General features: G+C 44.3%; 1 protein-coding gene across 14 annotated transcripts in view; it reads right to left on the bottom strand.

Annotated features, from left to right (window-relative positions):
* Positions 1 to 1,437: 1,437 nt before the first annotated feature.
* Positions 1,438 to 20,343, bottom strand: part of huwe1 (HECT, UBA and WWE domain containing E3 ubiquitin protein ligase 1) — a 38,379-nt gene continuing 19,473 nt past the window's right edge. For 8 of the 14 annotated variants that reach the window (XM_017305784.1, XM_017305783.1, XM_017305782.1 and 5 more), the window contains 42 exons: positions 19,736 to 20,275; positions 19,417 to 19,612; positions 19,094 to 19,261; positions 18,820 to 18,968; positions 18,670 to 18,736; positions 18,199 to 18,422; positions 17,891 to 18,102; positions 17,599 to 17,781; positions 17,305 to 17,477; positions 17,079 to 17,218; positions 16,872 to 16,947; positions 16,560 to 16,658; positions 16,199 to 16,353; positions 15,957 to 16,116; positions 15,527 to 15,755; positions 15,257 to 15,435; positions 14,578 to 14,667; positions 13,649 to 13,809; positions 13,121 to 13,163; positions 11,833 to 12,201; positions 11,487 to 11,697; positions 11,174 to 11,298; positions 10,688 to 10,908; positions 10,206 to 10,597; positions 9,488 to 10,106; positions 8,701 to 9,403; positions 8,515 to 8,603; positions 7,835 to 7,991; positions 7,586 to 7,718; positions 7,231 to 7,433; positions 6,913 to 7,139; positions 6,158 to 6,260; positions 5,584 to 5,733; positions 5,249 to 5,494; positions 5,044 to 5,161; positions 4,814 to 4,954; positions 4,436 to 4,723; positions 3,979 to 4,084; positions 3,735 to 3,852; positions 3,240 to 3,421; positions 2,375 to 2,565; positions 1,438 to 2,285 (listed from right to left, as the gene is read on the bottom strand). In XM_017305784.1, the coding sequence (XP_017161273.1) occupies positions 2,183 to 2,285; positions 2,375 to 2,565; positions 3,240 to 3,421; positions 3,735 to 3,852; positions 3,979 to 4,084; positions 4,436 to 4,723; positions 4,814 to 4,954; positions 5,044 to 5,161; positions 5,249 to 5,494; positions 5,584 to 5,733; positions 6,158 to 6,260; positions 6,913 to 7,139; positions 7,231 to 7,433; positions 7,586 to 7,718; positions 7,835 to 7,991; positions 8,515 to 8,603; positions 8,701 to 9,403; positions 9,488 to 10,106; positions 10,206 to 10,597; positions 10,688 to 10,908; positions 11,174 to 11,298; positions 11,487 to 11,697; positions 11,833 to 12,201; positions 13,121 to 13,163; positions 13,649 to 13,809; positions 14,578 to 14,667; positions 15,257 to 15,435; positions 15,527 to 15,755; positions 15,957 to 16,116; positions 16,199 to 16,353; positions 16,560 to 16,658; positions 16,872 to 16,947; positions 17,079 to 17,218; positions 17,305 to 17,477; positions 17,599 to 17,781; positions 17,891 to 18,102; positions 18,199 to 18,422; positions 18,670 to 18,736; positions 18,820 to 18,968; positions 19,094 to 19,261; positions 19,417 to 19,612; positions 19,736 to 20,275 (8,439 nt within the window). In that variant the 3' untranslated portion in view covers positions 1,438 to 2,182. The remainder of the gene's footprint in view (positions 2,286 to 2,374; positions 2,566 to 3,239; positions 3,422 to 3,734; positions 3,853 to 3,978; positions 4,085 to 4,435; positions 4,724 to 4,813; positions 4,955 to 5,043; positions 5,162 to 5,248; positions 5,495 to 5,583; positions 5,734 to 6,157; positions 6,261 to 6,912; positions 7,140 to 7,230; positions 7,434 to 7,585; positions 7,719 to 7,834; positions 7,992 to 8,514; positions 8,604 to 8,700; positions 9,404 to 9,487; positions 10,107 to 10,205; positions 10,598 to 10,687; positions 10,909 to 11,173; positions 11,299 to 11,486; positions 11,698 to 11,832; positions 12,202 to 13,120; positions 13,164 to 13,648; positions 13,810 to 14,577; positions 14,668 to 15,256; positions 15,436 to 15,526; positions 15,756 to 15,956; positions 16,117 to 16,198; positions 16,354 to 16,559; positions 16,659 to 16,871; positions 16,948 to 17,078; positions 17,219 to 17,304; positions 17,478 to 17,598; positions 17,782 to 17,890; positions 18,103 to 18,198; positions 18,423 to 18,669; positions 18,737 to 18,819; positions 18,969 to 19,093; positions 19,262 to 19,416; positions 19,613 to 19,735; positions 20,276 to 20,343) is intronic. The other 6 variants (XM_017305785.1, XM_008413620.2, XM_008413616.2 and 3 more) reach the window with 5 other exon arrangements.

The following is a 20,343-nucleotide window of genomic DNA, read 5'->3' on the forward strand; positions in this document are numbered from 1 at the left end:
TGTTTTATAGAAAATGTGTTAATGTATTGTACTGTAGATGGACTGCGCTACTTGCGCATAAATTACTGCACCAATGCGGTGTGGCATGGAGATCAGCACGTCATGCTGCATCTAATCTAGGGTGCTTTATCAGAGTTCTCAGTCTTCCTTCAACAGGGTTACCATGGCTACGTTTGACAGTGCAGCCAGACAACAGGTTCTGCAGTAAAAGGGAGAATCTGCAGAAGGGAGCATGAACTGCTCCAACATTTCTTATGCATGTTATTCCTCCTTCCACTAAATCTTTCAGGTTTGCCCTGAACTTCTTTAGCTGGTTCACTCCTTGTTGAGGGCATAGTTGACTCCCTGTTGGACGACTGTTCTGTCAGCGTTCTTCCCCTTGTCAGTGTGGTGGAGGAAAAAAATAAAATAAAATTCTGAATTAGTTTTATTTTTCACTAGTGTCGACTCTCAGAAATCTAGGATGCGACAGGCCTAACTGGTAATGGGTATGGTAATGTAATCACGGATATAAAGAAGCTTTAGATGCTACTCCAATTTATTCAGTCATCTGTAGAGTAGCTTGCAACTGGTTCCACTGCTCTCACCAACATTCCCAAGTGTGTCTAAAATGTCGTCCATGTGCAGGTGGAACTCACTAATCTTGCTATGTCAACCAACCTGCCTGCTCTACCTGGTGTCCAGGTCCAGTCCTGCAGGTTTTTAGAAGAGTCTCTGCTCAAACTCGGCTGATTCAAACAGTCCATCTGCGTCCTCAGCATGTCAAAGCTTTGCAGAGGCCTGCAAATCAACCATCATTTGATTCAGGCACCAGGATGAGAACTGAAATGATACAAGTCCTCGAGGAGATCCCAGTTTATCGTCTGTGAGTAAATGTGTTTCTTATGATGGATAGTTTCCCTCACCTTTAATATCCTGCTGTAAACTTGTTGCTTTAAAGTGAGAAGTGCTGATCGATGTTTGGATCAGTCGGACGCAAACATTTTAAATCCTGACGGACTAGTAAAAATAGTGGGAAAAAAAGTTCCTGCGACGTGTTTGAAGACGCTCGATAAAGATGGAACCTCCAGTTTAGTGCTGTTAAAATATCCAAGCCCAGTGAAAACATGTCTCCTTATGAGCTCAACTAAGCTTGAAAGTTCATTCATACAAGTTTAAAATGTGAGCAAAGATCTACTTATAGGTAAATGATGATATTTTTAGAAAATGTCATCTTTGCCACCTCTTCCTCAGGAGTGAAGGATGCTCTGGAATAGGACACATTCAGGGACCGCAGGAAAAAAAAAAACCTGTTAAGAAGTTTCAACCCTAAGGCTTTCTGCAGTGCAGGATGACATCACACTGAAGTGATTCATCGCTCCATCTGGAGTCCAGCTACGGCGACTGTAGGAAATAAACTGCAAACAATATCTAAAACACTTTTAAAGAGACAATGAATGAAATTTTATGCATTTATTCATGTAGTTATTCCACTCTGATTCAAAGGCTCAAGGCTGGGTCAGCGGTTTAATAGCCAAAAATACTCTAGAATTTATGGTTAATGTTTTTAAATCACTTTAAGGTTTTCTCTTCATTGTTTGTACCATCCTTCCTTAAAAATGCCACAAAACTTTGAAAAGTGCATTTTGGTGAATATCTCCAAAACTTCGAGTTGTTCGTACACCCCCAACCCATAAAAATGTCCCCCCTTGTCAAGGCTTGTGATGTCACAAATTTGCAACAGGAAACCACCAACATGTTTGTTTTGTTTTGTTTTTTTCCCCAAAGGTTTTATAACCATCCTGTTCAAACAACATTCTTTTTTTTTCTTTTTACACAGCCAGAGAACAAAAAAAGATTGAACATAATAAACTCCCAAACCTTTTGTACAGAGAAATCAAACTAAATGAAGAAAACATCTCTTATTAGTCCATGAATCCTCGCTTGCATTTGCGATAAATTGGGAAGGGAGACACGAGCGTGTCCAAATGAGGCTCTCTGTGTTGTACGCAATATCAATCAGTCTATTTCACTCGCTGGTTTTATCGGTTTTTATATGGAATAGAAACCAGCGAGACTAGGCCATTCAACAAGTAATCCAGTAATGTCTATGATAGTGTGTGCGTGCGTTCAGAGGTTATCAGTGTGAATGTGTCAGGAGTAGGCAAACTAATTAGGTGTATGCATGTCTGAGTCTCATGATTTAAGCCAGTCCGAACCCCTCTGAGCATTCCTGAATGGCCAACAGCAGCATGTGTCTCAGCTTCTCGTAGCTCTCGTAGGCTGGAAGGTCAAGCTGGTTAAAGCTGAAGAGGGACAGACGAACAGAAACGATTAGCTCGGCTTCGTTCAGACGTTCAGAAGCGACGCGGTAACCGAGCCGCGTCTCGCTTACCAGGTGTGAGCAGATGGCAGACGGTCAGTTGATCGATCATCGCGGTGAATCTGAAACTTCTGGATGCCGTTCATGCCTTCTAGAGCAGCGAAACCCTGGAGGGGAACCTTGGATGTGCCGGTGACAAACTGCAGGAACTTGGCCCGGTCTGCCTGATCGAAGGACCGCAAGGCTCTCCAGAACCACTGGATCTGCCAGGCAAAAGACAAGATCACAAAAAAGTGAGTATTTTTGCTTAAGAAACACTTTTTTTTATAAATCAAGTTTTTTTTTTGAGTATTCTGTATTTTGTAGAAACTAATTTTCTCCAAGTTTTAGTCAAATTTAAAAAGCATTTGAGACTTTTTTTTTTTTTTTTTTTTTAAAGCTTAAATTTTGATTTGGAATTTACATGAACTTTTAAAATTAGACTTTCACAACTTATGTTTAATACTAGATAAAGTAAGAACCCTTTGATTCATTTCCTCAAATAAGTTAGAAATAGTGAAAGGTTGGTGGAGAGTTTGATCACAACAAAAAGCAAAACCAAACTTCTTCAGCCAGAACCAGAACAAACCTAATGAACAAACACTTCCACTGTATTACAAGGGGAAAACAAATAAAAAGAATAATCAAGTAATTAGCAAGAGCAAATCTGAGACCTAACTAAAAGTAATTAAAGAAACATTGTGGAAACTTGTATATTTCAAACTTCTCAAGGCCTAAAATGTGACTTTTTAATGAGCTGCAGGATCCACAATAAAAGTATCTTGTGTCTGGTATCACTTCCCCTCAATCCCAACTCCAACTTGTTAAAATGTTTTTAAGTTATTAGGACTGTTTTTTTTTTGTTGTTTTTTTTTTGTTTTTTTTTACTGAACTTTACCTGAATAGAGCTGGATTGGTATTTATGATATTCAGTGTTGGCCTTCAGGTCATCGATGTCGATGGTAGGCAGGCCAGAGATGAGCAGCTCCAGCTCCTGCTCTGTGAAGATGGAGATCAGTCTTTTGGGGATGATCTCGTAGAATCCCTCAAGGAAGGCTGCCAGTTGTTTGCGGATTGCGCCTAAAAATAGAAATAAATGCAATTATGGCCAAACTGAAAACAGTCTGATAAAAATTGTCATATTTTTCGATTTAAAGGCTTATGTAAACGTAATACAGGTATAGAGGTCTTGTTCCAGCAGCACTCTTTGTCTGCTGGATATTTAAGAATAATTGCTGCCATCTAGTGGCTGTGTTTCCACATTACATCTTTAGTCAGAATATGGAGATTTAATACAATGCCAACTTGTCAAACAAGCACAAATCTTCACTGTTTACTCCTTAGTGTGACAAAGACCCTCATTGTTAGGGGATGTAAATATTCAGAAGCTTACCAGTCATCTTCATCTGGCACACCAGATGAACGTACTCCTTCTTATTTTCCTCTGTAACAAGAATGTTGGCGCCGTTCGGCTTGAGGTCTCTGACTTCACACACTCCAAACTCTTGGACCTAAAACCAGCGGTAGTTGCAAAATACAACTTTCACATCTCAACTTACGTTGATTGGACGGTCAAGTTCTAACTAATGGGTGGTGATGAGAAATAAGCCACAGATTGAAACACTGCAGATACAGACCTCTGTGCTGAACGTCAGCTCATAGCCCAGTGTGGACACGTCGTTCTCCAACAAGTACACCAAACCCTGGAAGAATGGGTAGTCCTCGCTCTCCATGTCCGTGTACCTGTAGAAAACAAAAGATGAGTGCAAAACATTGAGAAACTAAAAAAAACATATATATATATACAGATGGGGTTAAGTAATTCAACTATTCAGGTTCATTTATGTGAGAAAATTTTATTAGTCTTTTTTTTTTTTTAAACAGGAATCTGTGACCCCTTTTTTTGTGTTTTAAGATACTAAACAACAAAATCAAACTGTAAAACTGGAATGTTAGAGGTCAAAATGGAAAAAAAAAATTGTCATACAGTGAAAGCTGAGGTTAATAGTTGCTTCATTAAATGGCGGCACACAAAGCTTTAAACAGAAGCAAATGTAACAGAAGGTTAACTGCGAGTGCAGGAGGCTCAGGTACCTGACGCTCTTGCCCAGGATGTGTTTGTAGAAGCTGCGAGTGAAGTAGCATTCCAGCAGCCGGTTGTCGTACACCGCCTTGGCCACAACGCGACCCACAAACTTGAAGTAGCTGAGGTGGTTGGGGTTGCAGTGAGACGAGGGGTTTATGGTGTAGGTGACGCGGTCGCCGGGTGACGTGCGGAACAGGGCGTACATGGGGTTGAACATCTCCCGAGAAATGATCATGTACCACTCCCTGAGCAGGCCACCGGCATCCTGACCCTCCTCCCCTTCGAACACGATGTATCTGCAACAGAGCCAAAGCAAAACGCAGAGGTTCGGTGAAGTGGTTCTGAATTATGGACATGAAGTGAAAAAGGAAGCGATGACAGCTTACAGTCTGTTCTTCATGTCCTCTGGGCTCTTGCGGTGCAGTTCCCTGTAGGAGTCCTCAAACACGTGATCGCGCCTCACATGAACAGCCATGTCCTCCTTTCTAAGGCCTTCGTCCAGTCTTTCCAACTCCTGGCGGAAGTACCTTAAAGTGATGGAGAAAACCAGTAGGATTTGATCAAACGTCCCTGGTGAAGGTGGCACACGGTGACGGTGTGAAATTATTTCCCTTACTTCCTCTTAACGTCAAAGTCCAAAATCCGGATGTAGTCGACTAATACTGCGAAGGGCCCATCAGCCAGGTGAGTGGTCGACTGTCTAAGGATCTGATTAAGCACTGTGCGGTGAGTTTCTAAAAAACACAATCAGTTCTGTTAGAAACCGAACAATGCACCGAAACAAAATTCCCTCTTTTTACTTCAGTGTGCTTCAGTCTCACCAGCAAAGCGGAGGAATTTCTGGGTGTCTGGAGGGAGGTTGGAGGAGATGTGCATGGAGGACGGCTCTCTGGAAAAGAACGGGTCCAGGGACGAAGGGGTGGCGGGCGTGAGGGGCGCCGGGGACAGCGGCGGGGGCTCGTCTTTAATATGGGACAGCTGGCTCTCCCGCGTGTCCCTAACAGGAGGCTTGCTCTCTCGCTCCGTGGCGTGAACCAGAAAGAAGGCCTCCACAGCCGGCTGGAGCACTGGAGAAACGGATCATCAGTCACTGCTGTGCATCGCCAAACCTGCTTCCTTCACAATAAAAGCATTCCTTAATCGGAACTCCACCTACCCAGCACAGCATGCTGGTCATGAGACTCCTCCAGCTCCTTCAGACACTCCCCTAGCATGTCCCACAGCTCGTCCAGCAGCAGCTGCTCACTGAGCAGAGGGAGGTCTGGAAGTTTCTCCTCGCTCTCCGACTGAGCGTTTCCTTCTTCGTCTAAAACGAAAAGGTCAAATATGGACTTCAGAAAGGTGCTCCCCTCAGCGAGAAACACACAACAAACGCTATGAGTGGTGGCAATTTTGCATTTATACGGCTAAATATTAGTTCAGCAATTCACAAGAAAGCAACAATTTCAAGTATTTTCCTATTTATACATAAAGTGGTTTAATTGTAAGGAAAATGCGCAATTATATTTATAATAATCAAAATACATCTCTTATGTTTCAAACTCAAATAATTCTATAAATGTATAATTACAAATATATTTTTTAACATTTTAATAAGACTCAATAATACCCAATTTGCATACAATATTACAAACCATGACACCAAGTCTTCATACCATCACAGCAACAAGTTTTATTAAAATATATTATAAGTAGATGTAATATTTATGGCTGGATGCAGCAATTCATACCCAGAGGCGCAGCGTCTTGCTCCAGAGGAGACGGCTGGTCGACGTCCATTGGAGATTCATCTCTTTGTGCAGACTGAGCCTCTGGCACCGACTGAACGTCAGACTGAAGAAAACAAAGACAACAGGTCAGCAACAGGAAAACGTATAAAATACAGTAGTTTTTCTACACATGCAACTCTTATGAGGTTGCCATGCAAAATGGCATTCGCAATGTTCTACAGAAATAGAACTTTGAGGGAAGAAGGTCAAGGAAAAAGCATTAAGCCACATCTGCCAGCAAACAGACATGAGCAGTGGAGCAAGCAAAACATCCATTGTTAAACAACAGAACCCGCCGATGCAAACACACTGAAACACAATGCTACAAATTACAGGCACATCTGACAGACTGATGGGCCCGTCAGCATTCATCATGCCAGCAAAGATGATGCATCGGAGCATAAACCAACCGAGATAAAAGCAACTGGATGACAGCATGCACAATTATGTTTGCAGATAAACAGAAAGGATGTGGAAGAAAAAAAATATGATTTCACGCAATTTTCATAAAACCTAAACTCAATAAAGCCAGCTTCTAATTAGATGTAGCAAAAAAAATCTGTAAGAGTCATTTTAAAACCATTTATCAACATAATGACAGTAGCGAGGATTACACTACCACACAATGTATCTGGCGATTTTAGTTTTCTTGGGTTGTATAAAAGGCAATGTTAAGTAAGTAGGAATATGCCTGCTGTCAGTGCAGCCATGCTAACCGTGGCAGCAGCAGCCGTGCCAGTAGGGGGAGCAGCACCAGTGGGAGCATGGGGGGCAGCCACTGAGGATCCAGCGGCAGATGCAGAAGGGGCGGCAGGTGGGGGGGCCTGTTGGAGCCGACGTGCACGCTGCCCCTCTCTCACCATCTGAATGATGGCGTCGGCCTCAGCCTCAAGCTGCCGCACTGCGGCCTGGATGCTGCTGGCTGAGCCCAGGCTGCTGGAGCCTGGCGTTTGAGCAAACAACAGGTTTTAGTTTACGTTCAGAAAATATTCCACATCGAGCTTGAAGGGACTGCGCCTGGAAAATCGTCTTACCTAACCGACCTGTCTGTTTGGCTTTCTTGTTGGCACGCCGTGTGTCCTCACGCAGCTGGATAATCACCTGCAGCACTCGCAGGAAAAACTTCTGTGTTGATGTTTTGGACGTTAGCGAGCTCATGCAGGGGAGCTGCAACTCGCGTCCCCCTAGAGTGCGCTTCTGCGCAGCCACAATCACCACACTCTCCGAACCATCAAACCTGTGTGCCGACCAATAATAAGGTGTGTAACAAACAGCCATGTAGTAACTGACAAAAATATGTTAAACGCTTGTTTCATACGACTTTAAAACTACCGCTGTGGTCTAATGATGGTGTGCAACACACACACACACACACACACACACGCTCACCTGCTGGTCATCTTCCCCTTTAATCTGGCAGATAAGGAGGTGTCCTCTGGAGGTGCGTCTGGGGAATGGGAGTCGGCTTGTGCCTGCCTCTGCTGCTCCAAGTTGTACTCTCTCAGCTCCGCCAGTAACGTGCCTGAGACACACAAAAGAAAAAATAAATAAAAAATCAAGGTTGCAAGCTTGAAAAGAAATGGGTGTTTAAATCAACAAGGAAAGGATGAAACGTGTGAAGTACTTGTGAGTACTGACCGATCTGCTTGCATAGAGTGTAACCGAGGTGTCTGGCTCCACTAAGGAGCAGTCTGAGCACCGTGTCTCTGGTGGAGCCGTCTCCTCTAGACAGCTGCAGCAAAATGTTAGCAGCGTCCTCTAGTCCCTCCTCTGAACATGAGTGAGACGTCAACACCTTGGAGAGACGGAGGAGAAACATGTTCAAATCATCAAGATTTTAAGAGATCATGTAAGTCGTATAGAGTCCTATTTATTGTAAGCACTAAGCATAAACTGCTATATTAAACCTCGGTTGCAATGACTTAAGCACAGCATTATAACTGACTTTATGACACTTCAAGTGAGAAAGGAAGTAGACAAATTGTTGTGTTGTTTTTGACAGAGTGATTAACATCTCTGTCATAAAGACAAAGAGTGGGATGAGTTGGGCAGAAAACTGTTTTAAAAGACAAGATAGTATAAATATTGTAAGAACTGCAAAAACATACAGTAAATGGCTAAGCAAGTCATTATTTTAGGAGCCAAGATAAGTCATTTCAGGGACCGCTTCAGATTTTCAGATGATATTTTTAACCAATACAACAGGCTTATTATTGCTACTCTTAGGAGGTTCCAGAGTAATCTGTGGCTTTAATAAATCTTTACTCTTTACTTCCAGTCAGTAAACAAATATTCAGGATTATGAGATCTCATCATACCTCCACAGATAGTTGAAGCTGTTTCTCTGTGAGTCCTGTAGAGGCCATCTTGTCGCTCTCTGTACTCACAGCAGAGCTCCTCTGCTTTCCTGTAAAATGTTTTACACCAAAAGTCCATCAAATTAATTCCTGACGAAATGTGTTGCAGAGTCATGTGTGGATAAACTTGAGTACTTGGTGGGTTACCTGTAGAGGTTATTCCAGTGGATGGTGGTATAGAGATGGTGGTAGAAGAAGCCTGTGAGACGGTTATGCTCGTTCCTGAGGAAGTTCCCTGGGCTACGGCTCCTCCTGAGACAGCCGGCGCTGTCACAATGGGATGAGCAGAGCCCACCAACGCTGGACCCTGTGTCGTGATCGACACTGTGGACCCTGAGCTAGCTATGTTCGGGTTGGCGGCCTGTGGCGTCGGGTGTGCAGCAGGCACCTCCGTTGCCTTGTTGTCGGGCAGGGCAATAGATATGAGGGAGAGGAGGCGCAGCAGCTTTTCGGTGAGCAAGGAGCTCCGCCTGATAACGGGATGCGACAGCATGTTCATCAGCTGGCCAAGAGGGGACGTCTCCAGGCTGAACTGTGCTCCGTCGGCCTCCGAGCCGCCGCCCAGGGGCACCGTCTTCATCGAGGCTTTCCCCTTGCGGCTGACGTTCATATTGTCGAGCTTAACGAGCAGATCCCAGAAATCTGTGGAGATGCCTAAAGACTGAGGAGTCGCTATAGAGGAGCTCAGGGAGTTCGGAGTATTGGGGTTACTCTGAGACTGAGAGCCTGACCTGGAGTTACCAACTCCGCTTCCTCCCCCAGAAGAACCTGTACAAAGGCGAGAATCCAGATCAGAGGAAACCGCTGAAATGTCCTTACAACGCTGCTGGGTGAAGTGGCTTGGGAACACCTGCAGAAACACACAAGAATGAGGAAGTATTATAAACTAATATTTTATATGAAGAGCTATTGATTAAATGAATGGAAATCTAACCTTAGCTAGCTGGATTAGTGTATCCAGGACATGTCTGCAGACCACTGGAGCAGCCTGAGGATGGATGTGAACAGTGGAACCTCCGCCTGCTGCACACGTGACTCCTGCAGCGGCGCCCGGTACTCCTAGTGCTCCGGAAGCCATGGAGCTGCCGGCTGAATGCCGGTCACCGTGCTTCCTGCCTGACACCCGCTGGATTTGAAAAATGTTTGTCCGACAGCCCAAAGCTGCATCCATAGAGACGGAGAGCCAAGAGAGCTGGCTGGAGCTCCGAGACTCCACCCTGTTCAGCAGCTCTAAAGAGGATGATGAGGCGGCTGAACCTTTTCCCCCGCAGCCGCCCTGGCTGCTCCTCTTTCCACGGGAATCCTCCAGACGTGCCGTCTCCAGACAGACCTCACTCTCGCTGCTGCGCTGCAGGATGGACAGCAGGCTGCGGATGACCCACCCGCGGGTCTGCGAGTGGTAGCAGAGGTTCCTGAGCACGCGGTGCAGGCGGCTGGTGTTCAGCTTCGGTTCGTCCACAAACAGCAGAACCAGCAGGCAGGACAACGCCTCGTGGTCCAGCAGCAATCGTCCACGAAGGCGCAACAAAGAATCTACGCTGGAACTGGACGGTCTGGGGAAGACAGAATAGCCACGTGGTTTAGAAAGTATGAATGTTTCTAAGGTATCTCATGCTAAATCTTGCAATGCAGAAAGCCAAATGTTTCCACACCTGTGGTTTGTTCCTCCCCCCATCTGAAACGGTCCTCCTCTCTGGACAGCCAGACGGGTGTACTGGACGCCTCGGTTGCTTCCCAACCGGCTGGTGAAGGCGGGCGAGCGCAGGATGGCCGAAAGGGCTGAAGATGAGCTATGACCAAACAGCCTCTCGTGCATTAGCTGTCTCTGACGCACCTCTTGCTCCCTACGCAAAGCGGCTGCCTCAGCAGCAATGTCCGGCGGCATGACAGCCAGCACGCTGTCCTCCATGTCCTCAAGAACGCTCCGCCGGAGCTCCGAGGGCAGCGTCTGGATGAAAGTGACCGGATCCAGAGGAGTGTCTCCCTGTGGAGGCTGCTGCGCCAGCTCCCTTCGCTGCTGCTCAGCTCGCTGCTGGGCAAGAACCTAAGGCAAAAAAATAAATGAAATCAGACTCTTGGATTGGGTGGAAAATTGCATCTCAGAAGGTAAATTCTTGGTCTTCAATAATCTCACCTCTTCCTGAATAGCAGGCGGCAAAGCTGCCAGGAACTCGGGGCTGACCTCTGTAACCCCCGGACCTCCGAGCACAGGCGCGTTAGAGGAGGGTAGAGTTGTGGCAGGAGGAGGACGTGAAGGAGGTCTGATACCGAGCTGATTCTGAAGGACCTCTCGACGGATGTCTTCTGGAAGGGCCGCGAGGAAAGAAGGATCCACACCTTCTGGCAAATTGATTCCTGTAAAGAAAACAACAGGAAATGCGGTTGTGAAGACGTCATGGACTCTAAATTTTTATATTATTTTCTTTTATTATTTTGTGCAACTTTTTGTATTGATAACATAAGTGACTAAATATTCATCTTGTTTTCACTGCAAACAATCTCAACCTCACAGAAACAAATAATTGAAAAATTATTTAGGACCACTCGTTCATTGTACTGTTACAAATCTTAGAAAATAGCCTTTTCTATTGGCTGCACTGAAACGTATTCAAATCTTTACCAGCTAGTGGATCCTCCTCATCGTTGCTGGTGGATGGGAGAGGCTCTTCCTGGATGGCCTGGGATTGGCTGTCAGCACTGTCACTCCGAGGCATCGTCTCTCCAGGAGATGAAACGGACGTGGAGCTGATAAAGCAACAGAAAATAGACATTGTTTAATGTTAATACCCAAAACAATATAAAATCAAACACAAGCAATAAATGTAAGAGTTTTATTATAATCGTGCACTTGGTAAAAATGCAATTTAATAACAATGACAAAGAATGAGTCATACAGGCAATGTGTTTGATCCGAAATATACAGTTTTCCGTACCCAGTCTCTGCATCTGTCTGCCGATCGGTCAGCCCACTCTCCCTGCTGCCAGATAACTCCTGGGACAGCTGGGTGGTCTGCGGAGGATTGGGAGCAGCTTCTTCCTGAGTAGCAGATGCAGGGCTGCTGGTGTCCATGGGGGATCCTTCCAACTGCGACACGCCAACCGCTACAGGCTCAGTGCTTTCTACGATATCCGGGCTTAGCGAGGCTGAGGAGAGAAAAGGGCGACCTGTAACTTCCCTCTCTCTGGGTTTAGAACATGAAGAAAGGTTTCCAGAAACAAATGTATTTATGTGCCCTTGTTGTTGGCGACTGTGTAAATGATCTGTTAAAGTTAGTCTACCTTCCCTGCCTTCATCCAATGCTCCTCCTTCACCACCTCCTCCAACTCTCTCACCAGTTGTAGGAGCCGGGGACATTTCCATCTGAGACGCTTCTGCTTCGGTGTTTGGTCTCTGACTTTCTGACAGGGTGGGAAGTCCAGCCCCGGCCAGAGCAGCCAGTGAGCTGGCGTGCGTCTCAGCCAGGAGCAGGTCAGCAATTGGCTGGTGGACTTGCTGACTAATAGCGGTCTCCAGGGAGACCAGGGCCTGTTCGTGGGGAACAGGGGTGGTGGGAGTGACCTCTCCAGATGGGGGAGCAGTGAGGAAGCCCTCTGAGATCCTGGGTGTGTCCAGGCACGCCATCGGACCCTCCTGAGCCTGCTCACCCTCTGTGACATCCAGGTGGAGAGAGTGTTAAAACAGGTCTTAATAGAGTTTTTTGTTTGTTTTGTTTACACATACTAAATTAAGCATTTAAGTGCATCTACCACATCTAATCACCATATTTCAATGCTTAGTGAAAACATTTTCATAGAGAGGTGCCATATATAAAAACAGCAGCTGAAATAAATATATGTAAACATTTGAAGAAGCAGCTCACTGCAAATCCACACAAGAGCACAATGAATATTTTCTAGAAGCCATCAGCCTCTGATGAGGAAGGAAGTAAGTTGTATAGTTATCTCCTGTATGGAATACACAATCATGATCCCATCCAACAACACAACTTACTACCTCACCACAGCGCAGGCAGTCGCAGCAAAACATGCATAGACAACGACTTGTAGTTTTTCATTGGAGTCCCTAGGAGTGATGAAAAACCTTTTGTGGATGGACAGATTTGACCAGAAAATAAAAAAATAATCATCCAGATCAACTTTGTAATGACTGAAAGTGACCCTTCTTCTCTAAGACGAAGAGTGGATGAAAAATTATGGCTGAAAAATTCCTTTTATGACACAACGGACACTAAAGATCCCCTTATTGTCACCCCCAATATCTGCATGCATGAAGAACAAATGTTTCACAAACATTGAAATGTAATATCTGGCAAGAGCTTTACAAAAGCAGAAAGACAAAATATTTTTGCTCCAAATACAGATGTCTAGATGATTTAGGCGTGGCCATAAGAAAGACAGTAGACTGTATAGTTATCTCCCAGATCTGGTGTGATCCTAAAACTATACAAACTACTACCTCATCCCACAGCACGCACTGGAAGCTGGGTTCCTTCTTCTTGGTACCTTTCATTAAAACGTTTTTAAAAATGACAAAAACAAAAGTGTTCCACATTACAAATCTCAGTACCTGCAGTGTTGTCCGCACCATTAACTGTTCCCAATCCAGAACCCTAAAGGACAAAAAAATATCCAAAAGCTAAATGTTAGTTCTTCCAAACAAACGACAAACTAACGACTAAAACCCTTTTTTTTAAAATCCAGATTTATTCTAAACCCTAGAATTTGCAGCAAATGGGCCATTTATCATTGCTATATGCTGATTGCATTTTCTTTCACATTTGGAATTTGAGCTGTTCCATATTAATTTCAAAGCAACCAGTAAAAATGCCCTGAAACGTTTTTTAATATCCATGTTCTTAAACATGGACATTAAAATATTAGATGATCACCACCAGATTGCTAAAGCTGCAATCCAGGCAGTTCTTGCATGGAGCAACTGCTGGAAAAAAAACAAAATAACAAAGAGCTGAGAGGATGCTTTCTAGCCTCTCAGCTGTTCTATGGCTTCTGGAATGCGAAAACTGGTTTAACACGAGGCACTAAAAAATCCCCAAGAACAAATTCTTCAGCCACCAACAATCATTTCTCTGCAAACCTGTAGGCTCTGATCCCTGACTTGCTCTGCCCCAGACGCCCTCCGCTCATTCTGTTTGGACTCCTCTTCCTCGGCCAGCTGCCTTCTTCTCTTCTCCCTGCGCTCTTCCAGTTCCTCATCTCTTAGACTCTCCAGATGCTGCAGGATCGGCACTTTCACCACTAAGAACACAAAGTGCGCACACACACAAAAAAAAAATTAGTTGGACTAGACAGGAGGAGTTAGTGAAACAATTTTGTTGTGGTTGCAGCTTAAAGGTGGTCAACACTATACCAAACTATAAATTGTTTCAGTCAAAAATTTTGTTCAAGCCAAACCTCTTTATAAATAAACCTTCCCATAATGAATAGCAGGTAGAAGAAAGCCCGTACGTTTTGATCCCTCCCAAAAAATTCAAAACTGCAAATCATAAATGTATATATTTAACTTAATGTCATTTCATATCCAGTATGTAAAATCTGGTAGCATTTAAGCGTAAAATTAAGATTCTTAAACAATTCAAGACATTTTAGGACCTTGCAGAAGAATTGTTTTATGAACAGGAACTAGTCTTCACATCTGGTTTATTTAGTAAACACAAAGTCCGGCACTTTGGCTTTAAACTTTTATTCATTAATTGCACAAATATTAATGCAATTAATTGCGTTTATTATTTAATATGATGCACCAACTATATCTGCAAACAGCAACAATGGATGACAAAGCTGCTTCTCTTTGCCCAGGTTTCTTTTTTTTTTTAATTAAAATGCTATTAATTTTGATTAATTACAGACTTTGCAATTAATTCAAAAATTTTAATCAAGTCCCACTGAATTCTTATTAAAAGGAACATAACACACAGTTGTCTACTAACTAAGCCAAACAATGCTCTTAATGTTAAGTTTAACTATTAATTTATTGTTGTTGAAATATTTTTAAAATTGGTTTACCTGCTACACAGTCATGCATACTCTCAGCATCGAGCACTTTGCACTCGTCTGTCCATCTGGTTAAGGCAGTGGGAATACTTGAGAGAGTACCTAGAGAGATAAAACACACATGTTGGCACTTCATGCACAAAAATAGACTTCAAAATGACTTGTTTTGACTTATGTTTCAGAGAACCATCTAACTTTTGAAATGAGCATCCACACTTAGGAACTGAAAAAAATTCAAAGTCAGGAAAGTTTACAACGTTCACAGATATTTAGTAATTGAAGCCTAAAAGACGAGTAAAGAAAAGAGCATAAACTCCCTTCACACTTGACAGAACTGTGGCTCATTTTCTAATCTGAAACCATAATGGTCGACAGGTGGTTGTTTTTCTTTGTGCTTCAGGACAAACAGTTTTAAATCTTCCAGCATGACTCTCTCTTCACTGATTGATATGACAACAATTTTTCCAAAATTAACAGAAAATACAAGGTGTAGACGAGTTGAACTGAGATGACTAAATCATAATGCTGTTGGGGAAAATAAAATATCCAAATTAAATGCTTAGCTAGCTAGTCGAGCCTTTTTTTGCTCCAACTTTGCACCCAGGTAAATTGTGGGAAAACTGCCTTGTTCCTGGAAAAGGTTCCCGCAGTCAAAAAGTGATTTTAGGTTTGACTTCATTGTAATGTTTACCTGCTTGTCCCCCAGTGCTGCTTTGCTCATGGAAGAAATCATCCAGCAATTCATCATCGGAACGAGCAATTATGTGGACGTCCTCGTTTCCAACCAAAAGACGGGCACGGCCTCGGGACTGCAGAGGCAGAGAGCTGGACAGCTGCAGAATGTCTGCTGCTGCACTGGGGCCCAACAGTCTGAAACAGAACAAGAGAGAATAAAATATTCAAATTACTACCAAAACAAAATGAGCTGAAGCAAGCCTTCACAGAAGCATCGTCGTTTCACCTCTGCAAAATGAGTGGAGGATTGGGTTGGCGGTTATGTGGGTAGTGGACGTGGATGGTGTGTCCGCTGTTGGCAGTGAGCTGACGAAGCGTTCGCTGGCTGCGACCCATGCCCTGCGCCAGGCGGCTGCTAGAGCCGGCCACGCCTAGAGTGAGGGAGCTGTGATCAGCGTGGCGCACCATCAGAGGGTGGGAGCTGGGGATGTTTCCTGGGGAGGAAGGGATGTCAGCTGGAGGAGGAGCAGAAGACATGGCGAGCATTAGGTCAAAGCACTGGCAAAATCTCTTAAAATTTTGAGGGGGAAAAAAAAAAAAAAAACAATTCAATATTTTGTTTTGATGATTGAAAACATTATTTGGACATTAAGGGATAAATAAAAAAATAAAATAAAATAAATTGACAATTTTAATAAGTAATCATTTCTACCCACCGTTATTGGAAAACATGTTGTCAAACTCTATGATGAGGTCATCGTCCCTGTCGAAGCGTTCAAAGCGGATGTGTGGTGCGGCGTTGATGTCAGGGAAATCTTCATCCAGCTCCATCTCTGACCCTTCATCGTCATCATCCTCATCTCCTTCTTCGTCATCCTTAAAGAGACAGCAGCATTAATGAGCATGTGCAACAATCATCATTAGATCCTTAAACAAACTTTCCTGCATGCATCCAAACCTGGTCCTCCTCCTCCTCTTCCTCCTCCTCTTCTTCCTCATCCTGACTGTCTTCGTCATCATTGCTGCCACTCGAGTCCTCCTCCTGTGTATGCTCTTCATCCTCTGGTTCAAGAATGTTCATCGAGTCTAGTGAGGAAGTTACACACAAAGTTCCTGTATCAATAAAAGCAGCCACAGTAAGCAGGGTGTTAATCTTTCTGATCATTGTCGTCGTTGATCAGAAAAGATCAAATGGAATGCCTTTTTAATGTAAATGAACTAGAAAATGTTTTTGTACTGTGTATTTAGCTTCCCATGTTGACAAATGTAAATGAAATATGAAACATGACAATCAGCTGACTGATGTGTCCTTAACATACCTTCACGGTTAGCCTGAAGAGTGGACGCCTGGCTAATGTTGGATGGGACTTCATCCATCAACACATCCTCCTGTGATTCATCCCCACCGCTACGTCCAACTATTTGGCATTAAAGACAATAGGAGTTATAGCCATGGGGCAACAAAAGCATTACCAATAATAATAAAAAAATTAATTTTAAAAAAGTCACCATGTCTAAGCAGTTTATTTTGTCCTGTGTCAGTAACGGAGGTATTGGGATACTCTACATTATCACAGTATTAAGCTACATTAAACATCACAATCACACTTAGTGTATTTTGATTGATTTACCTATAATTGTACTATTTGCAGTACCAACATCTCTCTCCAATAACTCATCAATAAGGTCCACCAACTCATTTTCAACCTACAAGAAGAAAAACACGATTACGTCACGGGGCAAAAGAAATTGTCACAACATTTCTGAAGTAGTGTTAATTTAAAACATTTTTAGATGAAATTCTCAAAATATTTACATGAGATCCAATCATATTTTACCTGCATAGCTTGTGTGCTGAGAACCTCTGGCTGTCCAGCGATGACCACCGTGTCTCCTTCTGCTTCTCCGTCCATGAGGTCAGTGTCTGCCCCCTGAACCCTGTGGCTGCCGTCCACTGGCTCCGTTTCTCCCGACTCTCCTGAATCAGATTTTACGTATGAACATCAAGGAAGTGCGTGGTGATCAGTGGAGTTGGAAAGAACCTCATCGGTTTCCAGTAGGTACCTTGATCCTGTGTGTTGCTGTTGCTGTCCCTGGCGGTGCCCACCGTTTCATGCTCTGTCTTGCTCTTGCTGGAGCCGCCTTTGCCTCCAAAAAGGCTGCTGGGTTGGTTAACAATGCGCGACAGAGTCTCCAGAGGCTTCAGTGCTGCATTCACTGTATTGGCCATGTTGGGACTAAGGATGACGAAAGAAAAATTTAATTAGTAACTAAGAATTCAAATCTAACAGTTGAATTTATGCAATTAACTTTCATTCCATTTGAACTCTAATAAAACAATGTAGGTTAACGGTTTACCTGGACAAATCCAGACTGTGAGGCACACGTGCCAAGTCATTGACCAGTCCTTTCTTAAGAAAGAGCCTGATGATATTGTTCATGCCATTGTGTTGAGTCTTGGCAGCTGCTGTACTGTAGAAAGTTGATGTGGAGGGACAGGACTCCATGATGGTGCTGATAATGCACATCACTGCCTGAAGCCTGAGGAAACAAGTCAGGACATTAACAAGATTGAAAAGATCAAACGCATAACTGATCAACGACTATAACGTTGTACTCATTGTGTATAAACTACATCAAACTCATTTACCTGGCATGTTTTTCAGCACCTTCCGTCATTGCTAGGGCTCGACTAAGAGCAGCTTTTACTTCATTCACCAGAGCGACCTGGGCATCTGTGCCCGTGCCGGCCGCTGCCAAGCTGGCCAGAAAGAGACGTGCCAATGCAGGAGTGTCCTTGTCCTCCGAATTCTGTGTGTGAGGCAGCAAGTGGTCGAGCACAAAGGCTAGAACACTGCAATCCTGTTAGGTTATGAAACCAAGTAAACATGGGGCAAGAAAATAAGTCAGCAGCAAAAACTTCTTAAAAAGTTGATGAAATCTTCCGTAGTTACTCGCCTCCTTTATGAGCTCAGATTGTCCAGCGGTATAGGAATAGGAGGCGATTAGAGTGGCGATGCCCACATAGGAGCGGACCAGTTCAGCTAGCAGCCTCAAGATGGTGGAAGTAGGCATAAGAGGCTTGCTTGCCTTCACTTTAGCAGCTTTGCTCTCGTCAGAGCTGGCACCCTTCTCACCTTCCTGTTCCTTCTTTTCCTCCCGCATCTCTTCTGGTGTGGAGGCTGAGGAAGTTACAGAGAGATTTATTAGATAAGAGATAAAATGTAACAAAAATATTTAAAAACACAAAATCTCAACAACAAACTCTCACAAAAAAAGATAAAATTGATGGCAGACTGATTAAAGACAAAACAATGCGATACATTTTATTTTCCTACATAAATACAGGTCTGAGCTTTTTAAAGATTTATTCAGATGCTCCCTGCTGCCATGTTAAGCATTTCAACTCTGTGTGCTTATCACAGTTACCTTCACCTTGTGGGGTGCCAGACTGGGACGACTCAGCCGGACCGCCGTCGGCAGCAAAGACTTGCGCCTGAAAGAAAAAGATGAAGAGCTTTTAATGACAAAAGTCAATAGTAATGTCCAAACCCATACAGGTTTTTCAATGAGCCCCACGTTGATATGAAAAGCCGACTGAGAGTCAAAGTCGCTCCCCTGCCGGGTGAGGCGGTACTGCTGGTAAACATCATCACCAACATCTTGCAACATCTGGCAGAGGTCTTGAGTGCTCGGTGCAGCTGCAGCTCGTTCCTCTGGCCGCTCGGCTGTAACGCACACACACGCACACAGATGAGCTGCTTCATAAAAGCGTTCACAAATAGCTGAGCATAATTCGCCTCCAATGCATATCAGACTCTCCAAACCAACGGCTGTCAGGGAAACGTCTTACGTTCTTCTGGAGCATGGTAGGCAGCCAGGGCGTTGAGCATGTCATAGATGACCTCTTTGATGGTGTCAGGGATGGGGGGCAAAGGAGACAGCTTCAGCGGAGTGGTCTTCACTAGTTGCACAGCGTTCGGTCCCTTAATTCGAAGATTCTCAAATTCGTCATCAGATGCTGTGCAAAGAAGAAATGCATTTAAATGTGCAGTAAAGATTAATATTCACCATATGTAAAACGTGGAGCGCTAAGTGAATTCAGCTCATAAGTATTTTCCTTCTATATAAACTTTAAGATCTGTTCACTCAATGGATGGCTGTCTGCTGACTTACTGGTCCCAGCTCCGCGGGGTGCAGGAAGTGCAATGCGGATGCAGTTGCTGGCTGTTTCAATAAAGCATTCCGGGTTGCGACAGGCGGCAGGCCCAAGGACCCGGAGGATGTAATTGATTTCTCTGGAACCGAGACTGCCGGATACCACACCTGAGGTGGTGCTACCTGCGCCGCTGGTCACAGCCGACCTCACCACCTAAAAGATTAGAAATATTCTGTGAAAGGTGTTTTTTTTGGGGGGTTTTTGGCATAAAACAATTGTCAATTTCTGACAGTATTCTCATTTTCAATAAGAATTGCACAGATGAGAAAAACCGACCTTCTCCATGGTGTGCCGCAGAGTGGCCGGGTCTTCTATGATGTGCCTGAACAGCAGAGTCACCAGCGGCGTGAAGCCGTTGAAGCCAGAACTCTGGGTCAGCCCCAGAATCATCCGCGTGCTCTTCAGCTCGGCGAACATCATTGCATAGTGGTGGTTACGAGTAAGGCGCAAACAGAGACGCAAAGTGGCGTGAAGGGTGTCGGGGTCAACGGGAACGCTGATCATGCTCACACACGCCCGGATAAGAACAGTGGTCATGTCGTCGGACAGGCCCTTCACGACGATGTCAGATCCCTGAGCGTAGTCGGACTCCAGAGAAGAGGTCATCTCTTTCAGCTGGCCGGAGTCGTCTTTAGGAGCGCTCATCTCCACAGCTGCTCCCGAGTCCACATTGGTTTGGCTTTCTTCCACTTTGGCTTTGTCTCCCTCCTCTCTGTCGGAGTCCGTAACATTACCAGCCTTGGAAGGCTTGGTTATGCGAGGCACTTTCTGGACAGTCAGCATTACCGGCCTTCTGTTGCCAGTCTCTTCATTTACCTGCCCAATAAAGAGTGCTTTCGGTCAGATAAAAGGCGCCGATCAACCGAACGCTATACAAATAGTAG

Source organism: Poecilia reticulata, linkage group LG7, assembly GCF_000633615.1.
Source record: "Poecilia reticulata strain Guanapo linkage group LG7, Guppy_female_1.0+MT, whole genome shotgun sequence".
Taxonomy (NCBI): Eukaryota; Metazoa; Chordata; class Actinopteri; order Cyprinodontiformes; family Poeciliidae; genus Poecilia; species Poecilia reticulata.